This window comes from Cervus canadensis, chromosome 5 (assembly GCF_019320065.1).
Source record: "Cervus canadensis isolate Bull #8, Minnesota chromosome 5, ASM1932006v1, whole genome shotgun sequence".
NCBI classification, from domain to species: Eukaryota; Metazoa; Chordata; class Mammalia; order Artiodactyla; family Cervidae; genus Cervus; species Cervus canadensis.
In genome coordinates, this window is record NC_057390.1 from 61,376,656 (window position 1) to 61,403,760 (window position 27,105).

A 27,105-nucleotide genomic window follows, 5' to 3' on the forward strand; every position below is an offset into this window, starting at 1 on the left:
GCTCCAATACATTAAATACTAAGAAAAAGAAGGAAGGTCCAATGATGAGAAAGTCAGGGTCGATTCCCAAATAGAACCCATCATGGTCCCAAACTGTCTCCCCTTTCTGTCATCCTCATCTCAGTTAACAGCATCACCATGGACCCAAAAGCTCCAGCCAGGAGCCTCAGAGTCAGCCCTGAAGGTTCCCTCTTTTCCCCACTTCACAGATAGTTGCTTACTCCCTGAGTTCCATTAATTCTCCCTCCTAGACATGTCTCCATTCTCTTATCCTTGTCTAGTCCCGCTGCCAGAGCCTCCTTGTCTTCTGCTTACCCATTTCCCTAATCAGCCTCCCTGCCTCTAATCAATAACAATTGTTAAAATTGATTCCTTACAAGCAACTCCCATTTTGCCAGTTGAGTGATTTTTCTGAGCCAAATCTCACCCCTACTTGAAATCTTGTAATATCTCCCCATTGTCCTTAGGATACAACACCCTCAGCCTGCCATTCAAGGGCTCTTGAAGTCAGACACTGACCCACTGAGCACCCAGGCTTCTCTTTCCCTCTTTCTACACATGCTTTCCCCCGACAGCGAGTGCTACGTGGTCCTGCACTCTGCACTCTGGCACGTGCTGTTCCCTCATCTGGAACCTCTGTGGCCCCTTTTTCTACTTCACACTTTTTCCTGAATCCTTAACATCCTATCTCAGCTGTCACAGCTTGGGGAAGCAATTCCTGGTTCTTTCCAGGAGAAAGGAAAATGGCCCCTGCCTCCAGATCCATAGCACCTTGATGGTCATCTGATAGAGTATACTTGTCACGGTGACTGTTTATTTATGAACTGCCTCCCTCGTAAATAAGGTGATTGAATCTTTCACCTCTGTATCTTCAGAGCCATAAGAGAGATGCTTGATGGTATTTATTGACCAAATGCATGAGGAAAGTTTCAAAATAGAGGCAATCAAACCCTGAGAAGTAGAAAGACTGGAAGAGGTCCTGGTATGGGGATTAGGAGATCACCAGTGACCTTTGAAAGACCTGTTTCAGGTCTTTGGAAGAGAAAGAAGCTGTATTCTAGGACATATGGGCAATGTGACAGTTGAGGCTTGCAATTGATTGAGGGGTAATATACAAAGGGTTACAATTTGGGCAGGAGCAGGAGGAAGTGGTAACAAGAGGGAAAAGTTTCTCTCTTTTTTCAATATTTAGGAGAGGGAAGATTTGAATTTTTACACATAACATACAGCTGTCTTTCATGGAATTGCTACTAAGTTGCATACAATTTGTTAAAACCCAGTCTAATTAATTACTTAGGCAATAGAGCAGGAACCTTTGAAGATAAATGTAGAAAAGAACTGATTAATGTAGCCAGGATCAAGAGCAAGTTAGCAGTAGAGGTTTAGTGGGGAGAGTGATGGGATGGCATCTGAGAGCATGCACTTAGTACCGAGTGTGAACCAGGAGAGGAAGATGAAGGCAGGGAGGTTTATAAATACACAAGAGGTGGGTTTTGGGTACTCTTCCCCTCCTAGTTCTGTTAGCAGACCAGGAGGCAGAGTCAACTGCTAAGTGTCCCAGGAGCAGGATTGGGAGCTAGAGGAGAGTGGGAGTCATTTGGAAAAAAAATGCTGTTGGGAACACAGTACACAGACCAAGAAAAGGAAAAGAAAGAAAGAGTAAAGAAGATAAAAGGACTCTCACAGTGCAGTGGAGAGTATGTGTATAAATTGAAATAACACTAGACATCACACTGTGACCAAGTCACCACACTGTGACTGGCTAGACTTTTAATAGACACGTTTCATAATCAGCTTGCTTTTCCCATGGTAAAATTAAGCAAAATAATGATTTTTAGTAGTTTTCCACAGGAAAAATAATTGCGTTTTCTATTCTTTAAAAATTTGTCTCATGGGGCAAATTCGTTGAGCTGCAATATGAACTGCTTAAGTTCTTACCATCATGTACAGGTTGGTGAACTTGAGATTGCATTAAAGGCTTTATCTCAGTTTTGGAGGAAGTTATCATGCAATTACTGTACATTATCTTTCAGTGCTGGTTGTATGAGAAGTTTGCAAACTTGTTATTGATAACCTTTGAACGCGAGCTCAACAAAAACCATGCAAATGCAGCTGTCTACTAAGATAAAATTTCTTTTCTTACCATGATATGTGAGAAAGGAGGATTTTAAATTTAACTACAACAAATCAACACAGTATTTTAAAACACTGGAGCAAAACTGTAAAGGTTAACAAGTAAAACAATATCAGGTATGACAATATCAGGTATGCCTCTGCCAGAGGCCTGATCTTTAATAGTGGACAGGAGGGGTGGCTGGCTTGAATAGATTCCTTTAGTTTTGTGAGTTGAAGTTGAATTGATCTTGACATCGCTCCAGAAGCATCTACTATTGTCATTTTGGTTTGATGGTAAATGAAATACACCTGGTTTCATGAAATAACACATCACCCCACACATAATGAGCAACTCATTGTCATATATAAAGAACAATTGGCTCAGTTCAATTGGCTAGTCACAGATGACTCATGTGAAGGGTTGCTGTTGAAATAGAAAGGACTACTGGCATGCAGACGTACTGAAAGGAAGATAGATAGATAGATAGCTTATTGGTTTTTCAAATATGGTTCAGAAAAAGAAATCTAAGAATAAATCTCCTATTCCGTACTGCAAGGCAATGTCATGACAGTGTTGGAAAGCCAGCTCTCAGTAGCTGGTTTACTGCGGGCATCTCTGCCCTTGTCTTTGGGATTACCAAAGTGCCATGTGCACGGTCACACAATGCATAAAGGCGTGGGTCATTTCTCGGACAGATAATTGAACATTAATACTCGCTGACATTGTTGAAGGCATGATATGTCAACCTGACAGAGCCTGTGTGCTTACATCTGCTGATTGGCTGCGGACGGGGGCTCTGCGTGTCAGGATCAGACCCCAGGCCTGACTGCAGCGGGGCCAAGGATGACGCAGCCATTAATCACGAGCTGCCATCTTAGGCCACTACAGTGTCGGTAAAATCACTCTACATCCTGTGTGTCGCTGGTGAATTGCATCTGTTGTGTTCTAGAGTTTCAAGGTATGGCTCTCGGTAAAAAAACACTTGACTTTTGGTTTGTGTCATCTCACCAGAATGTTTAATGGGTCAAATACCTCCCTTGCTCCTTCCCTTCTTTCCCTTCCCTCCGTCTCTTCTTTCCTTCTATTCTTCCTTCCTTATTTCCTTCTCTTTCTTTCGTCCTTCCTTTCTCTTTCCTCTCTCTTTTCTGAAAGTAGCCAGACATTTTGAATAAATGGGCACGTTTTAGGGGCTGACAGGGAGGTTCTGAGGTGGCGTGCCTTTTGTTCCCATGGGAACTGATTTTGATGAGCTCCTGGTGTCCTGATTCATTATAGATATCCAGTGTAATGAAGAAATCAGACAAGAATTAAACTGAAGTTACTTGCTGTGATTTATTTTTTTGATTCTCAACAAAATATTAAACCCCGTAGGCAGATTTCTGAACAGAGGGAAAAGAGGTTTATGCAATTATTTTCTTATCCTCGAAATCACATGAGCAGCACCTTCCTGCCTCATTTATAATAAATCTTTAGTGAGTTAATCCCATTGCTTCAGTAATTCCACAGCTGACGCTTTACTGAACATGTAACCATTCAGAGGAAAGACACAAACAATCATAAGACCCAATCGTGCCTTCTTAAATTTGGGGTACTCTAGTGGTAGTTACTCTGTGTAGGTTTCCACTGCATAAAGTAGTATAAAGTAGGGCTCCTGAGAGTAGCCATTATCACATATTGGTTAACATCATGGATTTTTAAAATCCCAGTTGCGTTGGAGCCATGAAAAAAAAAAAGCTTTCATCTGTAAAATCTAGTTTCCCTTTGTTATTAAAATAAATGAAGCCATTAAACAAAATATATGCATATAATACTCGAGTTCATCATTTGGCATCATCAGAATGACAGAATTTTGCATTTTTAAAAAATCAGGGCTGCCACCTTAGAAGATTTGATGTAAGGTGCTGATTCAAATATGCTAGAGGTTTCTGAAACTTTATGCCTTATTACATACATTTTTCTCTTTAGTTTGCCTATTTATATATTTATCTGGACCTTCTTAAACAAAAAGCAGAATTCTGTTTAAGAAGGCTGAGAAAATAAAATGATAGCACCACCCCATTTCCAACCTTCAGAAACCTGTGACCAAGTGAATTCATTGTAACTATTGATGAGATCCTCTTGTGAATGTGCTGGAACTGAAATAATTTCCAGATACTTTTGTTTCCAAAGGTTTGTTTTTAATTACAGTGGCATTTGGTTGGCATGCAAGGGTGAGTTCTCACTCTTGATCTAGCCTAGCTGGAGCCCAGGCCAAAAGATTCCCTGCTCCCTTTTCTCGAGAGCACACTTTTCTGCCAAATGTGAAGCTCATCCTCTGCCAAGGAAGGTGGGCGAACTGCCACTTCTGACTCCCAGCCACCGAAAGACAAAGGCTCCCAACGCCCCTACATCTAGTGAGCGAGAATGGGTGTCACGCCTTGAAGGTTCCGGATTATTGATTGTTTTCCCCATAGACTTGATATTATGGAATATTTTCTCAGTGACTCAGTTTGTCCCCAAGGGTGATTTAGGCACTTACAGGAGTGTGTGAACCCTTGCAGGCCACCAGAGGGTCGTTTAAGTGTCCTTACTCTTCTGTCTGAGGCCTGAACACATCTACACTGTCTCGCCTCCTACTTAAGTGTTTTCTTTTTTTACACTCTTTTAGTATGAACGTAGTAATTATTTATTCACTTCCGTGTGAAGTTCAAATAAATTCAAGGGGATTGTTGCTGCATATAAAACATCTGATAGGGAAAACATGGCCTCCCTTCTTCTAGCAGGACCTGCTATAGGATTTCTAGAGAATGCATACATCCTCCATATAAACTGTGCACATTGAAAATGCAGGGCTTCCAGAAGGCTTATGAAGAACTTCAAGATGGCAATACCAGCAAATGAAATCAGACATGGGGCTCTTTTGTGTGGGGAGCTCTGTGTGATTGCCTTTGAAGCTGCCCTGTCTTTAGATATCCTGGAAGTGATTGTATAAATAAAGAGAATTGTAAGAAAACATTAAAACCTAACAAACACTAGAAAAATAAATTTCAAGGATTACCTAGTCAGACCTTCTTCCCTACAAACTGAGAAAAAAAAAAAAATATATATATATATATATATATGTACATACTACATTTAGTTAGATTAGCCCAACCTTGCAACCTTGCATGACCTTGCATGTCAAATTCATCTGCGCTTTCCTAAGCCCTCCATCCGGGCCAGCCACTATGCCAAGCAATTCAGTGTCTGTTGTGTCATTTGACCCCTGCTGGTTTTGTCATCCTCGTTTTCACTGATGAGGAGGCTGAGGCTCAGAGACTTGAAACACCTTGATCAAGGTCACTCAATTTGTGTGGGTTCCTCAAGGACTTGAGCTTCAGTTATCTAGTTCAATTTGGTATACCTAACGGCACCTCTTGAAACCAATAACTCTTAAAATGTTTTCCTTTAGATTTGCTGTTTGTCAATGTATAACCACATCAGTGAAGCAGAAATGGACTTGATGAGCACTCCCCTGACCTGCCCAGGTTAATGGCTCTCTACATAGGCCCAAGTCCTCGTAGGAAGAATTTTAGGAGTGGGGGAAATTAGGCCTCTTGTATATGTTATTAACAACCTCACATCACACATGAAATGGCAAGGAAAGACACATTAAATAAAATAAGATTGTCTAGATGTTTCAAAGAGAAACAAACTACTCTGTCATTGGGTAGTGAAGTGAAAGTCACTCAGTCGTGTCCAACTCTTTGTGACCCATGGACTATATAGTCCTTGGAATTCTCCAGGTTAGAATACTGGAGTTGGTAGCCTTTCTCTTCTCCAGGGAACCTTCCCAACCCAGGGATCAAACCCAGGTCTCCCACATTGCAGGTGGATTCTTTACCCGCTGAGCCACAAGGGAAGCCCAAGAATACTGGAGTGAGTAGTCTATCCCTTCTCCAGTGGATCTTCCTGACCCAGGGATCAAACCAGGGTCTCCTGTGTTGCAGGCAGATTCTTTACCAACTGAGCTATGTCTTTCCCAAAGTCTGTTGTAGAAGGGACTAATGCCATTATTCAAGACCTTTTTTTAGCATTACTACTTAGATTACGTATGTATATTTTGTTAGAAATGATGACAGCCATTTTGAAAGATGTTCTGTTTCATCTGATTTTAGTCTGAGTTTTTTGTTTCACCCTTTGTGTATAGACCAATGCATGTTTACACAGTAAAACAGAGGCCGGACCCATGCTAGCTTTCATTGTAGAGGCCAACTCGTGGTAGCTTTCTGAAAAACATGGCTCCAGCTCTTTGTTTTATCATTACAAGATTAACTCTGAGCTTCATAAGTGTGTAAAGAGAACAAGAATGAGAAGTTAGAGCCTGACCTCCATGCCTGTGAGCCGCAACTTCCTGGCCACATAACCTGCCATGTGTCCACTCTTGAGTTTTATTTTTTCGTCTATAAAATGGAGGCAGCTCTACCTATGCTGTCAACCTGACCAAGTAAGTATAAGGCTCAAATTTCATGAAATATAATAAAGGTCTTTGAAAATGTGAGGTGTTATACAAATATAGAGGACATGAAAGCTCACCCAAACGCATGGCTTAAAAAAACCACTTCAAACTGGCTGTTAACTTTTTTTTGGTTTGTTTTTTATCAGATTATGTTCCATTATAGTTTATTACAAGATATCGGGTATAACTTCCTGTGCTATATAGTAAATCCTTGTTGTTTATCTGTTTTATATAGAATAGTTTGTATCTGGTAATCCCATACTCCTAATTTATCCCTCCTCCTCTTCTGGTAACCATAAGTTTGTTTTCTATTAATATATCTGTGAGTGTGTTTCTGCTTTGGGTATAGATTTGTTTGTATTATTATTTTTAAAATATTTATTTATTTATTTGGCTGCTCTGGGTCTTAGTTGTAGCATGTGGGATCTGGTTCCCTGACTAGGAATTGAACCCCAGCCCTCTACATTGGGAGCACAGAGTCTTAGCCTCTGGACCACCAGGAAATTCCCTGTATTATTTTTTCACACATAAGTTATATCATATAGTATATTTGTCTTTCACTAAGCATAATACTAAGTCCATCCATGATTGCTGCAAATGGCAGGATTTCATTATTTTTTCTGACAGAATAATATTCCATTACACACACACACATACACACACACACATATCTTCTTTTTTTTTTTCATTTATTTTTATTAGTTGGAGGCTAATTACTTTACAATATTGTAGTGGTTTTTGCCATACATTGACATGAATCAGCCGTGGATTTGCATATGTTCCCCATCCCGATCCCCCCTCCCGCCTCCCTCCCCACACACATCTTCTTAAGTCAACCTGTTGATGGGCAGTTGGGCTGCTTCCATGTCTTGACTATTGTAAATAGTGCTGCTATGAACATTGTCATGCATGTATCTTTTTGAATTAGAGTTTTTGTTTTTTTCTGGATATAGACTCAGGAGTGGAATTGCTGGATCAGGAGTAGAATTGCTGGATCACCTGGTAGTACCATTTTTTAGTTTTTTAAGAAACCTCTATACTGTTTTCCGTAGTGGTTGCCCCAATTTACGTTCCAAGTTGACTTTGAGTACCCTTATTTCTGTCACCTTTATCTTGTCATCTTGTTGGTGACAGGTCCCACTCTTTATCCCACTCATCTAAGATGTTCCAGGAACATCTGTGGGCTCTTTGGGAATGCCACAGAAAAACATCCACAGCCCTGTGGGCATTTCCCTGTCCGGGTAGACTGTGTGACCGAGGAAACATAATTTGGGAAACAAATACTGGGGATCTGCCCAAATTTTGACTAAGACTCTTCCCTCTCCTATAATCCACTCTGGAGACAGACAATGAATTCACATCAATAAATGCTTTGGGGAGTTAAAAGGGGTTTGCTTTAAAAGGTTCATAAAGATAAAGGTAATCTTATTACTAACACAATTTAAAGTTTTTAGTTTTTTTTTTTCCTTAAAGGGAAATTCTCTTTAGTTTGATTGCAAGGTAAGAATTTTGTTGCTAACCAAGATAAAAGTATAGTGCTGAATAATCTCTTAAATTAAAAATTGACGTGTATGTTACAGAGAATAGAGATAATTAAATAGCTTAGACTACAGTGGGTAAAGGGGAAAGAATTTTCATAAAAATTAGCTAAGCAAAGGTAAATTGTGTTAGAATCTTAACTTCAGATCAGGGTGCTCTGCTCTTTGGCATACGTTGAATTGATAATGCCTGTGTGTTAAAGAATTCTGGTTGTTTCTTTGCCTCTCTCACAGCTTATAAAAATGCAAGCAGACCTACCTAATGAATATTAATAGGAATGATGTGTAGATAATGCATAAACCCCCTGGATCTGTGGACTTTGGATGAAGTAGTCAGAAAGGATTTCTGTGGCTTTATTTAATACCAAATTTACATACTTTTAAAGAATAAACATCATCTTAATATTTTAATATCAATATTCCAAAATAGAGATTTTAGTGAAATAAAAAGCTTAATTTTCCTTCCCTGAACATTATATTCACCAAGGTCTGCATTTTGAGAGACAGGAAACTGTTAGCTAAAAAAGAAATTAACTTAATCCCCCTTCATTAGGTTCCAGTCTTTTGTTGTTGTTGTTGTTACTTAGAGACAAGTAATAATTATATCCGCAGCAATGCAGAGCATGTTTTACACTTTTGCTGTACAAAAGAACTACAGTTGTTAAGGTGTCAGCAAAAGAAAACCAGAACATTGATAAATACTGATACATTTTTTTCCCCTGAAATCTTCTCTGACTCCTGAAAGTAAATTTCACTCAGGTGTCTGAACAGCATTTTAATTCATTAACAGCAGAAGTCTACACGTGATCTTTGAAAATGTCAATCCACTAGCTAAACAATATTTTTCCAGCTAAGGTAATAAACACGACAGCTAAGTGGGTGGAAGAGATCTCAGATGACGGTACATCCCAGTTCTTTTAGAAAGCCTAAAAGGTGGGCATTTTGTTTCCAAGTTGGTGTTTTTTTGGATGGAACTTTTACCAAGTGCATGGCAAATCTCAGTGGTGTGTGTTATGTAAAGCATATGCTTTCTCTCTCTTTGGCATTGTGAAAAGACGTTTTCTATTTTAGCTTTACAAAAGGGGGAAATCATTAAAATGTAGTTTGTATCATTTCAGTCCGTTACTTGTCATCTTTATGGCTGTTCTATAGTTTTCATGGCACCTTTAATGGTAAGCTTGGTCAGGAGAGGTGAGCGGGAATGTGCACAGACTTGGCTGCGGGTGCTGCTGACAGTGTCTGCTAGCTGGGCTTCAATCCACGTCCCTGTAGATTTTAATGTCCCCACAGACTGCTGGCAGCCTGCTTCCAGCTGTGGCAGGCATGATGCAGTGAATTGCTTTTGAATGTTCTTTACTCAAATAGGCAGTAATTACAAGCTTAAAGAGGTTTAGTGGTCCAGTAAACTACATAATCACCCCTGAATTAGCCTGGGCTCATCAGTCGCAGTCCAGCAAGCTCGAGTCTGCTGTTTGTATGCAGCCTTGATCACATAGCAACCTGATCAGCAGGTGTGGAACAGCCAGAGTCCCCCATAAACACAACTGTCTACTGGGGACAATGATCTCTAATGAGATGAGGCTACACCATCACTGTAATTTAAGTGGGAAAATTAGCACTAGAGAATGAGTACCAGTTCCAGGGGTCTTTAGTCATATTGGGAGCAGCACGAATTCTCCATCTCTCTCCCTAGCTTTCTCTTTCTCTCTCGCTTTCTCTTTCTCAAGACATCGTCTCAACAAGTGTACTGGTTTTGTTTCTCACGTATGGATACTTTACTCTTTCTTCAAGTGTTTTTCCTCAGTATTTAATACTGGGCAAAGTGTCTGTAAAGGCAATAATGACGACTGTCAACAGACTTGTTCCAGGTGCTATCATTGTATTTTATCTTCCTGGTCTTTTCTCTTCATGGTTTCAAAATTCTTTTGCTTTGATTTTTAAAGTGGAAAAATGTTCTTTGGGTTGGGGCTAGGTCTCCTTGTAGCTGGCACGCTCTGGGCAATAGCAGAGATGAGCTGTATATAGTTTGGAAAAGATCCTTACTTTATTGAAGTTTATTGTATAAACTGGTCATGAACTTTCTTTTCAGAAAAGTGGTCTAGGATGGTGTGCCATTGTTTTATTTGTTACAGTGAAATTCTTGGGGGAGGCTTGTATGTTGAAACAGTCTCTATTCTTTCTTCAGTCCTGTGAGATGGAGAACTTGAATTTTATTACATTGCAGTTGGAGAGTGGGAAGGGAACTTTTGCAACACATAAACCCAAAACAACATAGAGTGGGTTTTGAAGAAACTTCAGGGGAATTTGTACATGCTAAGAAAGACAAACAGAATAACACAGGAATGAAGAACATCGGCTGAAGAACTAGGTTTCTTAGGGTCAAATCCCAACTTCCTCCTATTTGCATGTAAGTTAAACTGCACCTCAGTTTCCCCATCTGTAACATCAGGGTAAAAACACTGACCTCATAGACTTGTTAGAAGGATTAGACAAGTAAATACTTGTAAAGTACTGAGAACATTGCCTGGCACAGTGTAAGCATTATAAAAATGTCAGTTAAATAAATAAAATCTACACTGCTCTTGGGATTTGTAGAACTGAGTGAGAAGGATGAACAATTGTTGAAATGGGGTTGCTAGTTTTCTGAGGTTTATCTGAAGTCATCTACTTATAAATGCTAGTTGATGCATTTTGGGTGTCTCTAACTTCAATAGCATTTATACAACAAATATTTATTGGGCACAGAACTGGGCTGCTTGCCTTGTAAATGGCAATAGCATTCCTGTGTTTTTATTAGTATTCTACTAAAATGAAATGGTTCCAAATGTAATTTAACTCATATTTGATTAAGAATCACATGCAAAATGAAAGTAATTGGTAGAAAAACACACAACAATTAATTTCAAAGCAGACAATTTAAGGCATATTGTAATGCAGTTGGATGGAAGAGCAGGCATTTATTTCTATAATCCTTAAAGAGTGTTCTTGTATATAACCTACCCTTATGTTTATAAGCAACACGAGAAGAATGAATAAAGTGATGGATGTATTAGTTTCCATTGAGTTTTGTATCTTGTAACAAAATTTCTTATTACTTCCATTAACAAAACTGAGGTGTAGACCCACACACATTAAGATGATAGCTTCTTCATAAAATGAGTAGTAATCATCATCTATATATTCATGATTAACTCATCAGGAATGAGTGGGTTGGAATGAGTGGGTTGGCTCCACCCAGCATTTAAAAAACAAAAATAATTTGGAAGTGAATTTTCTCAACTTGTAGGGTATCACCAAATTTCAAATCCCAGTTCTATTACAAACTATGTAAAGAAAAAGTTATTTGTCCTTTTGGTACTCCAGTTTCTTTATCTGTAAAATGGGTCTAATAACGTCTAACAATGTTTTTGTGGAGATGAAGTGAGTTATTGCATGTGAAGGGTTTGAAACACTGCCTGTTACATCCTTACTTCTTAGTGTATGTTGCCATTACTGCTTCGATCACTCTTAGTAATATTAGTAAGCTGCTATTTAATCAAGTCCCTTTGGATGGATGCTGGAGGGAGAATGTGGGGAAGGGTCCTGATGAACAAACTTCCACCGCACAGCTCCTTCCCTGCCCCTTGACGTTTGCCTGCAGGGCAGAAGCAGTGGGGATGCGAGTTGGGGGTGGAGGGGAGGAAGGGGGCAACTCTCCCTGGATCTAGGCTATTAAAACTGCAAGAAAACAGTCACCACTCACCACAATGGAGAACTTTGTTCATGTTCCACTAGAATATGTTTTTGGTTTTACAATGTTTAGCTTAAAAAGGGAATGGAGAGATGGGAAAGAAACATCAGTGAAAGTGTAGCCAAGTGGAGAAACTCAGAGGGAGGCCGACCTGGCTCCAGACCTATGTAGTTGTGAACCTTTGTGCACGTTTTGGGACCTAGCCAAGCCTCAGCTTTCTCATCTGTACAGTGGAACTGAGCATAGTCCCCACTCCTGGGGTTACCAAGAGCATATCTGTGTAATGCCTATGTCCTACTGACAATGTGGAAGAGTTCAAATGAGCTGTTATTTAAAGTGATTCAAAAAGGACACACAAAAGAAGCATGTTTTCCCCCCTATTCCCACCCCTACCCCCACCCCCTACTCCTCTTACCCTGTTTTTCTTATAGGTTTTTCTGTGTTTCCTTTTATAGCCATGGTTTCCTACTAAGAGAATCAATATTCAGGGAGTTCATTAATAATCATAACTGTTCAAAATAATTTCAGCACTCTTCATGAATTTTAATACTTTTAGGAGAAGGATATAAGTAATTGCTAATTTAGAGTCTAAATTTTATGTCTTTAATGCATGTATTTAAAAATACTCCTGGAACATATCTATAGCTACTGAAGAATAGATCTAAACATTGTTATTATAATAGAATTGCAAGCAACTTAAAAAAAGTTCCCAATACAGAGGATTATGAATGTAGTCCTTAATGTAGTATGCCTTTTTTTTTTTTTTTTCTATTTGGTGTTTTTATGTTTGATCGATATTTACAAGAAATGAAAAGATCAGGTAGATGAGACAGTGAATGCATTATAGTATTAGCCTCTTATAATTAACTATGTAATAACGTATTCAGTGCTGCGTATTGTATAGTCCCATTAGTGCAAAAGTGAAGACTGTTGCTAAATACTACCCAGTGTTCAATTTTTCCTTCCACACTCATGTCATTTTCATGTGATAAGATCGAGTTTAGAGATTCCTACCTGACCTTCCTGCTTGCACACTTCCTTCTAGCAACTTCTTATAACCACTGCTGGATAGAGAAGAAATTGGAGGGCTTGTCTGGAAAATGGCTCGACTGGGCTTCAGAAAAAGCCAGCGCTGAACAATCAGTGGAGCACAGTTGTCTGAGCAACTAGGCAATCTGGGGCCGTTGGTTGAGAATTAAGAAAGCAAGTTGAAATCCTGTAACTTCACTGACGATGCGCCAAACATTTTTGGCTTCTTAGCCAGTCCGGACCCCACCACCGTTCTTTTGATTTCAGCCCGTGTGAGGATGCGGGACTCAACTGCTGTGCATTCAGCCTCTGCTCTTCCACTGCACGGCACTCTGCTTTTGTAATGCAAATGGGAGCCACAAAGTGTCTCTTTGATAATGTGCAGTCAGAAGACAAAAAAGCATTCACTGAAACAGTAAAACTAATTCATAAAGCTGAAAGACAATAGAGAGGCATTATGGATTTTTTTAAAGGAAAGAAGTATCCTAGATCAATGTAATTGTCACAGTGTAAGCTATTCATAGTCAGTGCGAAAGGGGAGAATGGCTGCAAGTTTATTTAAAGTGGCAGAAGTTTTTATAGGCAAAAAAAAGATGATGTTAAACAAATACAAATATATTTGGTTAACAAGCCTCTGCTTCTGCTCTTAGAGGTCACATATATAGCTGGTTATTTTAATTTAGATCTACAATATTCCCTTAGTGACAAGAAATCAGTAGAAGTTTTAAAAGAACACAGAGATCCAATGGTTAAGAGCCATATGGTAGTTTTTTTTCTTCTTCTTCTTTAAAGGGAGTATCTCTCCATCACATACCAGAGTTTAGCTCAAGGTCAACTTATATTAATGCATTAAACTTGGCTGTGGAGGAGGCAAAGGGCTGGAGAAAAAGGGATAAAAGAAGTTCCGAAATTGTTCTTCCAACATATTCAGCCAAGCAACAGAACATTGCCTTGATAAGGGTGATATTGGACAGTTGCCATAATTCCTCCTGTTAGATTCAGCTCCCCTGGTACCTATTCCCATACCTTTTAAAGTATAGCATGTAACATTTTGCTTGAAAATTGCTTCCACCTCTATTGCTTTGTTATAGCTGTTTTGCAGTTTCGGTGGAGAGGCAGTTCTGTGTCACAAGAAATTACTAATCTGAGGCTTGAGAAGGGGCAGCATAGCTTTCCATTATCTCACCAGCGAGCTCTGTACAGGATTATTTTCAAATTTTCTGCTGCCATTACAATGAGCTGTTAGAGTGGGCAAGGCAGTGAGGGAGGGAGCATTATTGAAACTTGGTTACCAGGGTAGATAAGATAAAGTTCATCACTGTCTTGGCATCCACATTTGCAGTCAGGGGTGGAAGATTTGATGAAAGGAGTACATTTGGTCAAGGATATCGTTAAGATAGAAGGCTGGACATTTTCCATCTGTTGTGTGCTGAAGAGTTTCTTTTCCCATTAACGCACATCTCAAAGAGTGGGCTGGATTGTTTGAAGAAATAAGTTTTCTTCCAGTGTATTGTAAATTTGTAAATACCAGATAACCAACATCAGGACCCCCTCCCTATTCTCATCTCAAGACACGAGATTGGAATTGGACAGAGATAACTTTCTTTAGAGAGTTGCCATTTTCTTCCTGTCACTTTCTATCCTCTCTCTCTGGTAAAAGGACAGTTCAGACTTAATTTTTATGTAAGCTATTTTTAGATTTTTTTTTTCCAGATAACCTCTATTTCTACTAAACAGGACACATACTCTGGGGATCATTTTATTCTTTGTTGGGGTTATTGAGCCATCACTGCTATCCAAGGTCATTATTAGAAGCCACATTGCAGTTCCAGAAACATAGGAAGAGTGGCAAGTGGTGTCTATTTCAGCAGGAGATGGGGAAGAAGTCAGGGTGTTGATTATTGAAATCAGGATGGTCATTGAGTGAGTCCTCTCCTTTAGCTTTGGTTCCACTGCCCACAGGTCACTTGCTTTCCCTCTGAGTCCAGCAGCTCTGCTCTCTCCAGGGAAGCCAGCCTAATACATGTGTGCAGGTTTAATGTTGGAAGGGCGGGTCAGCTTTACCCATACATAATCACTGTTTTATGGCTTTCACTCATTCCTGAGGTGTTAATGCAGATCAAATGGGAAACACTCCAGAAAGAAGCCTTGCAGCTACTGCCCTGCCTCACTCTCCCGTCTCAATCGTTAATTCTTATTGTAAGATCTAAAGGTAATTTTGTTTGCTCTCTTAATGCGTTGCAGTTCTCCCAGTGGTCCTTGCATATCCTTTCTCAAATTCCCATCTTGATCAATTGTTTGCAAATAATTAAGCTTTTAAGAGATAATGGCAGGAAGCTAATGCACACAACACAGGAGAGGTCTCCCGTCACTGTCTATTGGACTGTGGTCAAATTGGCTTTGATATCCCACAGTGATTAGGATGGTTGGTGTATCTGGCAAGTGCAATCCCTCTTTCCTTCACGAGAGCCCACTGATCTTTCTTCAACCAGCGTCCTTGCTGGTTAGATGCCATAATAGCAAAGGTGTTCAGGAAAATGGCAAGGGGAGCGCCTAGCCCTGTGGTTGCAACGGTTTGGAATAAATTTTCCATTTTCTTCCTAAAATGGCACTCCTCCTCTCTTTTGTAAAATGACATCTACCTTTGCCCTTCTCAGGGCCTCCCTAGCCCTATGGGCGGGACACAAACTGGGCTTTGAATGTTTTCACAGCAGCCTTGCCTGTGGCATGTGGGGTTTTTGTCAAGTCATTTTTTCTTTTTAAGTCTACAAAGAAGTAGCTCATACTGTCCAGAAAACACTTATCTAGTAAAGGTGATTAGGATTTAAGATAGTTAAACATATTGGATTTCAGTTAAAAAGCTTCCTTCTTTGTGAATTTTTGGCTGAGTGTGAATTAATTACCTGAAGACGTGGCTTTCATGTGATTCTAGCAATTATGGATTTTTATTTTTTCAGGGAATGGAAAGTTTGCGGGACACCAGGTCCAAGAACTATCAGAAAAAGAAAAATATCCAGTTGTCCTACCATAGGCAAAGGTTTAGGAATTTTGTTGATATCTCTTGTTTCCCCTTAACAATGACCAGATTATTGTGATATTTAATTTCATCCAGGCTCATTCATTCCTATTAAAAAATATATCCTGAACAACTGAAAATTGTTTAATGGAGACAGAGTGCTGGGTCTCCATAGCTTGAGGCAGCCTGGCAATTATGCTGCATGAAATTAGGCACAGTTTGTTCCAATTACTTAAAATCAGATCACATGAAAAGTGACAGAGGGGAAAAACAAGGGTTGAACTTTCTCATTTTATGATATTTAAATTATGAAATCAGAAACTGCATGATGTAAAGAAACAATCTAAATTTGCACTGACAGTTTGCAGGCCATAGATTGCTCTTTGAAGCGTAATGATTCAGGTGATTTTAAAGATCCAAAGAGAATTTTCCTGACACCCCTTGCATAAATAAAATGTGAATTCCTTTTGCTTTCTAAGAATTTATGTAAAACTTGCTCACAAACAAGCATGCAAAAATACTCTTGAAAACACAGCACAAATAAATGACTGTGACAATTCTCAGTTTTCAAAGTAACTAAAGGTAAATGGCATAAATATTAATTTTTATCCAGTTCTGGTCATAATATTAAAACACAACTAACAAGACAGGGCAAAAGGTGTTACCATTCAGCTGTAGTGAAGAGGGACCATTGACATGTTTATTAATTCTTTCAAAAGTCACTGGAAGAAGACCTGGCAAAACTGTAAGCAAATTATAGAAGATGTTATAGATTGGAAATTACTTATGTACATCAGTATACAACCCTATATAGTGAATAATACCAACAGCTAGATGCTAAAATTTGCATATTTCAGTCAGGCTTTTATTACTTAAGAATTGCTAGCCTGGAGAACTCCCAGATGATAAAATCAAGGGAAAGTTGTCTGTTGTTCAAAGTCTCATAGTTAGTGAATAGCAGTGTAATTTATACAATCTAATAGGGTCATATATAACTATGTAGTTTTTCAACTAGTACAGATGTGGATCTACAATATGTATATAGAAGTGCTTTGTGCACATATACAGTTGTGTTCGACTCTATGCAGACTGTAGCCCACCAGGCTCCTCAGTCCATGTAATTTCCCAGGCAAAAATACTGGAGTGGGTTGCCATTTCCTACTCCAGGGGATCTTCCTGACCCAGGGATCAAACCCGTGTCTCTTGCATCTCCTCCATTGGCAGGGATTCCCACCTGGGAAGCCCTAGAATGACTATTCACTCTTCAATTCAGAGGATAAGATTCATTTGGCTTGTATTGTGTGGCAAATATTTATGCAATAGGAGTCGTGTTTTAAACCTTGGGGCAGTGAACTGCTTTTAGGTCAGTGTTCAGTCATGAGATTTTGCTTGTGATGACTGGCATCCTAGTGAGTAGGGTGATTGTCACCTATGATCTTCACTGATTATGGAGGTGATATACTTTGCTTTGAAAAGAGTGGGTAGCTATCACTTTTAGGAATGAAGTAAGAAAAGTAGTGTTGTGGATCTTGGATTGGATTGTTTATACTTCCTATGGGCTTTGAAAAAAATCTTATACATTTTGATGTTGCATTTGAGTGGAGAGTATCTGTGTATCATGGCAAGTCAGAGCTTTTCCTTTGTCTCATCAATATTTACTGGTTTCCTTTAGTGAAGGTCTGGGCTTTGAGGATGGTGAATGAGAAAGTCGAGGGTGTTTGAGATGCTAAATGAGTGGGAAAAGACACATGACCAAGGAAAGAAATAATCAGAATGGGTGTTTCTGAGTGTGATACTTGCTTTTATGGGGATAGAGCGGGGAGAATGGTGTGAGAATGATAAGGTGGGCTGGTGGAGAGTGGGGAGGGGAGGGCTTGGCATTTGAGCTGAGACTTGACAATGACATTGGAGTAGGAACTTGCGAGGAGGAACCTACTTGACATGTTGGAAGAACGGAAGATGACTGAACAGAAAGTGAGGTGGGGTGAGGAGAAGGGGATACCATCTGGGAGATGGGTGGGGCTGGATGGTGGTGAGCCTTGCAGGCAAGGTGAGTGTTCTGGAAGTTCTTGAAGGGGGACAGGAATGGAGATTATGAAAGGCCTTGCCACAACTTTCTGTCATGAAGAGGCTTAGATGCTGGATGGGAAGCAGGAAATATGCCTGGGTCATGTTGCTGCTGATCGTGCCAGCCCCTGGCCAGTGTCCTCACCTGTAAAACAGGAGGGACAATAGATTCCATTTATGTCCCTCAAAGGGATATAATGGGGATTAATTACCACTCTGTCTGTAATATACTCGAAGCTCTTAAGAGAGCAGCACTATATTCCATGAAAGCAAAGCCTTATTCTAATTGTGTATTTATTGATTAAGTGACAATCAACTCACAATGCTTTTGGGAAAAATGGCTACATCTCTGCTCACCATGAACGAATCCCATGTGTATAGATACAGAACATATTTAAACTTACATATAAGAGCATTGAAGTGGTCATTAACGAGACTTCTAAGCATCTAATCGGACATTATTAATAAGATTGAAAGCTGTGTTAATTAACATTCAATAGACCAGAATTTAATTTCCAATGGCACATACAGTAAAATGGAAAGTTGGGGTGCCCTTTTCCATTCATAAAGAGAATAGAAGGTTGACTATCAGGGCAGTTTTTATCTTGGGAGAATTTATTGGGGTGCAGTGTTCAAAATAGCCAGTGTGTCAAATAGATGGAAATCATGTCCTCAGCTTCTCTCCCAGGCTTTAGAAATGTATATTTCAAACTTAGATATAGTTGACTATTAAATAGAAAGTATCTGTGCCAAAACTAATCTTAGTAGAATTCTAAACATTTTTACAAGAAATATGGATTTCATTTTATTATCTAATCATGTAACATTTTTTGTCCACTCTTAACTCCTGAGACTTGTTCTTCACACGCAAAATGTTCTGGTCTTTGACCTTACTACATTGGCCTGTGTTCAGAATCCTAGAGTATGTTGACATTCAGATAGGGAACCAACTGGTAGAGTTTCATTTGGTTGTGCTTTACAGAAGAGTTGAAATGAATAGTGTTTTTTTTTTTTTTAATAATCCACTTTAATTTTAATATGGAGAAGGCAATGGCAACCCACTCCAGTACTCTTGCCTGGAGAGTCCCATGGACGGAGGAGCCTGGTGGGCTACAGTCCATGGAATCTCGAAGAGTTGGACATGACTGAGTGCCTTCACTTTCACTTTTCACTTTCATGCATTGGAGAAGGAAATGGCAACCCACTCCAGTGTTCTTGCCTGGAGAATCCCAAGGACAGAGGAGCCTGGTGGGCTGCCATCTATGGGGTCGCACAGAGTCAGACGTGACTGAAGCGACTTAGCAGCAGCAGCAGCAACTTTGATATTTGGTATCCAGCGACATGGTGCTTTTTTTTGAGAGGAGAATGGATGCTAACAAAGTGCCTACTTTCTGGGGGCCTGGGCTGAGCTTGTTGGTCAAATGGTCAGCTTTAGAAATCTGTGATTCTAGAAAAATATTATGTCAAGGTGGTACATTTTTGTATGGTCAAAAAGGATTTGTTATTTTAATCCTATAAAATACAAGGAAGATCCTATTGAACTTTCTGTGTTTGTAACAAATAAACCTGTTAAAGAATAAACTCAGTATCAAGGTTCTGCAAGTATCCTAAGTAGCTATTTATACACTTCACTAATCTTTGTAATTGGCTTGTCTTTTACTGCCATTAATTAGATGATGTAGTATTCCATTAATAAGAGTGACACACCTCAGCATTTTTACCTTTAATTATAGACCTCAGCAGACATTTAAGTTATTGACAAAATCGCCTCAAATTGCCTGATGTACACTTTTTTTTTTTTAACAGAGCATGTGTTTACTATTGAATCCCTTGCACCTAGCGTTGCACCTGTTTTGACGTGCACGTTGTGTGTTCAGAGCATACAGGTACACACCCATCCTTTCTGTCCTCTTTCAGCACCCTTACCCTTCTGAAGAACAGAAAAAGCAGTTGGCACAGGACACGGGACTCACCATCCTTCAAGTGAACAATTGGTAAGTGATTTGGCTTCGTGTTTGCTCCCCCCTCGGGCAACCTGCAGCTCTTGTTTTGCATTAAGAAGACACACCCAGTTTTCCCTGGTGGCTAGTTGATCCAAAGGTGAGAACACAGGGCCGACTGATGAGCCGGAGCACTTACTCGATTAGGAAAGAAAACTCCATATTGTTTTGCACCTCCTTTATAAATTGACAAATTTTAGGCATAGTAAAAATAAGTGTTTAATTCATTTAGCTGTGGCTCTGTAAATGTCTCATGGGGTTTTCTTTTTTTTTTAATCTTTAAGGATGATCAATAGAAAGAGTAATACCCTTGTTTCTATGAAACAAGAAACTTCACTGTCACATCTGTTAGATTTTAAATTCGCTGAATAACTAAGCTCACTGAGAATTTGTTAGGCTGTGCATTCCAGGATGGACACTCCATCCCTCTTATCTCCCTATGGAAAAAAGAAAAAAAAAACGTGTTTCTACTTTGAAGCTATTCAAAACTTGATGTATCTCAGGGCTGTGTAGTATTGTTTCTAAGTAAATGTGTAAATTCCTGATTTGGGAGAGAAGCTGAGATTATGTACCAAGGATAGCCAACAATTTTCTGACTTAATGTATAGCAGTGTGGCAAATAGCCTTTGAGGAAATATGATTTATTATCCTTTGTGAGTGTGCTGAAAGCCAGGTTCATATAATCACCCAGAGCTAGTGTCATATTTGAAGGGTATCGAAATCTGATCTCCTTTAAAACTAAGTGTATCTAATTAATTGTCCCAATATTTTTAGATTAGTGTTTATGATGGGGAAACCTTATCCTCTTTGAAGTAAAATCCAGAAAAGGCCCAAAGCCTGATTGGGGAAAAAGGAGAACTGAGAATGCCAGTCTGCAGACAGAAGTGTTTCTTTCTGCTCAATAAGTGTCAAAGATTAATATTACAGAATCTCTGATTACATGGCCTAATCCATTTTGGTGAATAAATTTGTTCTTGATGTCCATTGCACCTACATTAACAGACTCTTCTCTGTTAGAGAGCCTGGGAGCCTTTGGGAGAGATTTCAGATATATTAAGCCCCATTACAGAAAATGTAATTTCTGTCAATATAATCCCATGTATTCTTCAATTTAGTATTTTAGAGATAACAAGCTACTTACAATATATTTGCCTTTGGAGGATTAATTTACAAAGTGCACTATCTTCAAGACACAGACAGACCCATATAAGCATTGCTTGTAAGGGTTATCAATTTCTATGACCTTATGGCAGCCTTGGGAGATCAATTTTTGCAGCCCTTCTAGTCAAGTGGATCAGGAACCAACAGAAGACATACTATACCTGAGCATGTTACTGGGAGTCTTGTGGCTGCTGTGGGTTTTTTGTTTGCCTCTTTTTACCTGCAGCTGTATCTTACTTTTCAAGATTCTTGATACTTTATACTTGAACTCTGTCTTTGAAATTGTTCTGGACAGTATTATAGGGCAGACCATCCATTTTGCATGCGTGCCTAAATTCCTACATATTTTTAAAGTTAAACTGATGGGGAGGCAATTAGAATACAATGGAGGCTGTACAAAGATTTATTTCTCTGGGAAATGATCTCCTTTGAGGGCCAAGGAGTGGCTGGGCCAACTCTCATTAAGGAAGGCAACATGCTGCCCATTCAGGTGAGCTATCAAACACGCCATCTCTCTTCCTCTTCAGTGTTGCTAGAAAACTCTATCCACAAAGATTGTTACCAGAGAACAGATTCCAATACAAGCTGCTTGTTACAGGTAGACAGCCTATGGGATATTTCCTCTGGGTGCTAGGGCAGGCAGACATTCCTGTGGCACGGAGCCAGACACAGTTGTCTTTTCATAGATTCTCTGCACGGTAGTCACAGTCAGACTTCCTTGGTTTTACAATTAAGAGGGAAAAATAAGGACTTTAAAAAGTTATCATATGTACCAGATAATAATTTTTCAACATAGATGCAGACTCTACCCTAAACTTCACTGTGGTATTCAATTCTGCACAGGCACATAACTTGAAAATCACTTTTCCTTATAACCTGGGATGTAAATTCAATTCTCTTCTCACCTGGCACCATACAATGTGCATGTGCTCCCTGCTTCTGAATGAAGTTAGAAGTGACCTCTGCTGGCACTTCATTGCTTCGCATTTGGCAACTGTTTCAACTCTACAATAGCTTTGTGGTGGACGAAGGATCCTAAACCTCTGTTAGGAACCAAACTGCGCAGCAGCAAGTGAGAGATGGGTGAGTGAGCCAAGCTGTTCGTCTGCATTTACAGCCGCTCCCCATCTCTCGCATTACCACCTGAGTTCAAGATTCTCATGGGAGCTCAAACCCGACTGTGCTTGAGTCATCCTGAAACCACCCCTGCCGACCAGTCTGTGGAAAATTGTCTTCCTCCAAACGGGTCCCTGGTGACCAAAAGACTGAGGGCCGCTGTGGTAGGGAAATTCCCCTCCAGTAGCTGCAAGTTGTAAGAGAAGTTGTTTCTCTTAAATTCGGTGAAAAATGACATTCCCATGTTTGATTTGAGTTTTTAACGGTGTATTACCTTTCATCCAAACCTTCTCCTTTTAAGGAACTGATAACTGATTTCTTTTTCTCTGGACTTTGAGTTGGAAATATGAGGCAAAAATGGGGAAAACCCAGATGGCACTGTATTGAAACCCAAGATGCGAGACAATCTTAAATGATGATGGCAGACTTGAAGATGAAACAGCACAACTCCTAAGTGGAGTTCATTTTTCTTGATCGTAATGAAAAAATTATACGAAGTTTTTTTGAGAACCTGTAAATACTTTTCCTGTATTGAACATCAAGCCCACATTACTTCAGTCTGGAAATAATAATTAAAAAAAAAAAAACCACTTCATAAGTATTTTAGCGTTTCCCCTTCACTTCATTTAGGCACAACATTTAAAATTGTGTGTCTTCCTTTTTGGATTTTTTAAGACTTGTTAACACACATGTACATTTTGTATGAACTATGAGTCACTGTTGAAGAGATTTAATAAAATGCTGAAGGGCAGGTTGGGTGTAGATCAGTCATAGTTATTGGCAGCAACATAATGTATTGAAATACACAATATGAATGTGAAAAATATAAACTCATGTCGAGTTGTTAGCTTGTCATAGAAACCCTGGCCGATGCAGCTTGAAGTTAGATTTTGACAGAAAAATGAGATGAGAAAAGTCTGATGTGTTGTAATGATTCTTTCATTCCCTCGCTGAACTAATTTTATGCCTTTTTAATTGACATAAGTAATATATACTACCTGCCTTGGCTGACTAAGGACAAAGCAGATGGGATTTGGTGGGGAGAGGGGATCACAGGGAGAATTTAAATGTAAAACAACAAGAATCTCTTGATTCATTAAGAGAAAATTTGAATGAAAAGAAATAACTTTTAACTTGTATGTTTGGTCTATGTATCAGAGTTCAAACAGAGAGGAGACATCGTAAAATGGTGGGTACTAGCGTTTTGTAGGAATTGGGCTCTGGGATGGAATGTGACATTTATTAGATGAGACATTGTAGCAAAAATCTATGCCAAGACATTTTTTGAGAATTGAGGCAATTATGCAAATAATTTGGGTAAAAATATTTTACCTAAATTATCCAACTATTTGAGGTAACCGCATGTTTTTTTTTTAAAAAAATCAACCTCCATAGCTAATTGCCTAAATATTTCTATCTATTAGCATGCTTTGGTAGACTTTGACTTAAAGCATAATAATTTTAAAAATATATTAATAATGTGTGCTATAAATGTATGTATCTTCTTCCTTTGCTTTCTCACTCCCAATTATGTTTTGAGCCCAAAATGATAAATAATAGCATTTGATGCCTTTGTCTTTTTCTTTTTTCATTGTTGTTCAGTTATAGCAGCAAAACTATTACTGATATGTTGACTGTCATTTAAGTGGAACTTCTTAAATTTTTAGATTAGGTGGTTATGTAGACCTTTTCATATGAAGGTAGAACTTTGAAGAAAACAAACACACATATGCACAATGTCAATACTAGGTTTTTCTCTCTCCTGAATACACCAGCTTTATCCTTTTATATTGAAAATATGAGTGTAGAATGGTCAAATAAAGGCTCCCTTATATGTTTTCACAGTCATGTTGCAGACTTGGGAATTCCATATGATTAAAACTTGTGCCTGCAATTCTGTCTTACTTGCTGCATGCCTTAGATGCCTCCTGCCTAAGCGGAGTTCTAGCCTAGAATGTACTGAATAAATGTTACATTGTCTTTGTTTACCCCTTCTCATCTTCACACTTTCCCATTCAGTTCATTTCAGTTCAGTTGCTCAGTCGTGTCTGACTCTTTGTGACCCCATGAACCGCAGCACGCCAGGCCTCCCTGTCCATCACCAACTAACTCATGTCCACCCTAACCCATGTCCATTGAGTCGGTGATGCCATCCAACCATCTCATCCTCTGTCGTCCCCTTCTCCTCCTGTCCCCAAATCCCTCCCAGCATCAGGGTCTTTTCCAATGAGTCAACTCTTTGCATCAGGTGGCCAAAGTATTGGAGTTTCAGCTTCAACATCAGTCCCTGCAATGAACACCCAGGACTGATCTCCTTTAGGATGGACTGGTTGGATCTCCTTGCAGTCCAAGGGACTCTCAAGAGTCTTCTCCAACACCATAGTTCAGAAGCGTCAATTCTTCTGCACTCAGCTTTCTTTATAGTCCAACTCTCACATCTATACATGACCACTGGAAAAACCATAGCCTTGACTAGACAGACCTTTTGTTGACAAAGTAATGTGTCTGCTTTTTAATATGCTGTCTAGGTTGGTCATAACTTTCCTTCTAAGAAGTAAGTGTCTTTTAACTTCATGGTTGCAATCACCATCTGCAGTGATTTTGGAGCCCCCAAAAATAAAGTCAGCCACTGTTTCCACTGTTTCCCCTCATGTTCCATGATTACTCTGATGTCTCTCAGAGGGCAATGGGTTTTAGGTGCAAAATACATAGTTAATGTGAAATACAGCATTGATGTGGACAGAAGACTCCCTCTCCATCAATAGAGTGCCTAAGATTTCAGGAAACATGGGAACTCCAAGGTGACACTTTATGGAACCATCATAGCTCTTCAAGTTCTCAGATTTAGTACACATACCAGATTTTCCTAGTTTCTTCTTGCATTGTCATCAAAACTATAAAGCATTCAGGCATCACTTCCCATTGATTACCAGTGGTGGGGGAAGTATGTTATCTTTGGAGGTTTCTGCAATTGGTAGGGAAAAATGAAATTTAAACTTATTTTTTTAATAGGATCACTCTTATTATAATAAACAGATTCAACTGTAAAAGGTCAAGTTTCTTTTTGAGTTATGATAATAATGTAGCAAATACTTTTATAAGTAATCAAAGATTCTATAAATATAGGTACCTGTGTAGATGTAAATGTTAAAACATTCACAAATTATCCTTTCAACTTCTGAGATCTAAAAATCAATAGGGGGTCACAGGGTTTCATAGAATTGCTCTGCTTTTTCTTCCAACATAATTTAATAATACATTTTACAGATGTTGTTTAAACATTAGGCACAGATTGTTTTGTCAATAAAACTAAACAGAGGCATGACACAAAAGCAAGGAAAACAGATGTAAAAAGAAAAAAGAGTGCACCAAGCAAGGAGTGCTAGGTCATTTGTTTCCTATTCACTACAAAATGAAAGTGCAGAGTATACAGTGATTTTCCTTGCCTAGGAATCACCTAGGGATGGAAGCACTTCACACATAAGAGGTAATTTTATTAAGCAGGTGGTCTAACTTCTTCCCTTGAGAATTTAAGTGTAACCTACATTTAAGGTAGACTTCCTAATTGATCAATGGAGTAACAGGTGCAGTATTTTTTAAAAGAAGGAGGAAGAGAAGGAACCAAATAGAACGGCTCTCCAGCATCTCTCAGAATGGGTTGTTGTTCTCCAAGCCATAGGTAATTGCTATGTTTTTCACCTTGAGTGTCAATTCTAATAATACTACCTTTACAGGAGCTTACTCTGGGCTTAGATTAGAGCAATGTAATACTCACTAGATAAAATACTGTCTAGTTGCTCATGAGAAAATATTGAAATCAGTCAAAAAATGTTAGCTTGTATAGTGCCTCAGACAGAGCTGGCGAGGCGCCAGGCAGGCAGGGTATTATTTAGGAAAGCTGAGCAAATAGCTCGCAGGGAAAAGAGCTGTGAATTTTGAAACCTTCAGGTATTGTCATGTCAGAGAGTCTTAGGAGTTCAACGGAGATGCTGCTTTTGTCTGCAGATTTTAAAAAATTTCCAGCAAACAAGCCTCTTTGACAATGACTCTGAAGTCTGTGAAATATACTTTGTTATAGGTTTTACTCCTTAGTTTACTCAGAGGTTTCCCCCGCTGTGTTCAATCAGATGGTTAATACTAGGAAAAATGGAAACTCCTCATGAAGGGGTAGGTGTCGGCCCACTGCACCAGATGGAAAAACCCTGCCCCTTCCACCAGACTAGGACCTGAGTCTAGGTGAGAAGAGAAACAGGAAGGGGTGGGCTGTGGGAAGATGGATTAGAAGGTCCAAACACTATTTTGTGTATCTGCCGTTTCTCTTCCAACCAACATTCAAAGCCAGTCTCTGAGCTTTTCAGGACAAGAGCGTGACGTCTGGAGCTTAGAGTTGGTATGACCTGAGGATGCTTTCGGGACCACTTAGGGTTGGGGTTGAAGCAAGGCACAGAGAAGTGTGAGCTGGGAGATGGATTCCATCATGAACCCAGTGTTCCTCGGCATCCCTTTCAAGGCAGTGAAACCAGTGGCCTGGTGCTTGACCTTGAACATGGTGTGGAGGTCAGCAGGACTTGGTGCAAGTCCTCGTTAAGCAGGAGCTCCTGAGGTGTCACCCAGCCAGCAGAGGGTGATTAACCATTGGGTGATTAACCATCGAGCACTGTGCTCAGAGCTGACTCCCTTGCAGAGAGTGTGCGAAATGAGGGGCTGAGAGGCACCCTGGTCAAGGAGAAAAGCTCCAGCATCCACAGGTGGCTAAGGGTGGCTCAGATGGTAAAGAGTCTGCCTGCAATGCAGAAGACCTGGATTCGATCCCTGGGTCGGGAAGTTGCCCTGGAGGAGGAAATGGCAACCCTTC

At 39.5% G+C, this 27,105-nt stretch overlaps 1 protein-coding gene across 4 annotated transcripts in view; it reads left to right on the forward strand.

Moving 5' to 3' along the window:
* The window catches only part of MEIS1 (Meis homeobox 1), a 142,766-nt gene that overhangs the window by 96,805 nt on the left and 18,856 nt on the right, over positions 1-27,105 (forward strand). For all 4 annotated transcript variants that reach the window (XM_043468909.1, XM_043468910.1, XM_043468911.1 and 1 more), the window contains exon 9: positions 19,891-19,967. In XM_043468909.1, the coding sequence (XP_043324844.1) occupies positions 19,891-19,967 (77 nt within the window). The remainder of the gene's footprint in view (positions 1-19,890; positions 19,968-27,105) is intronic.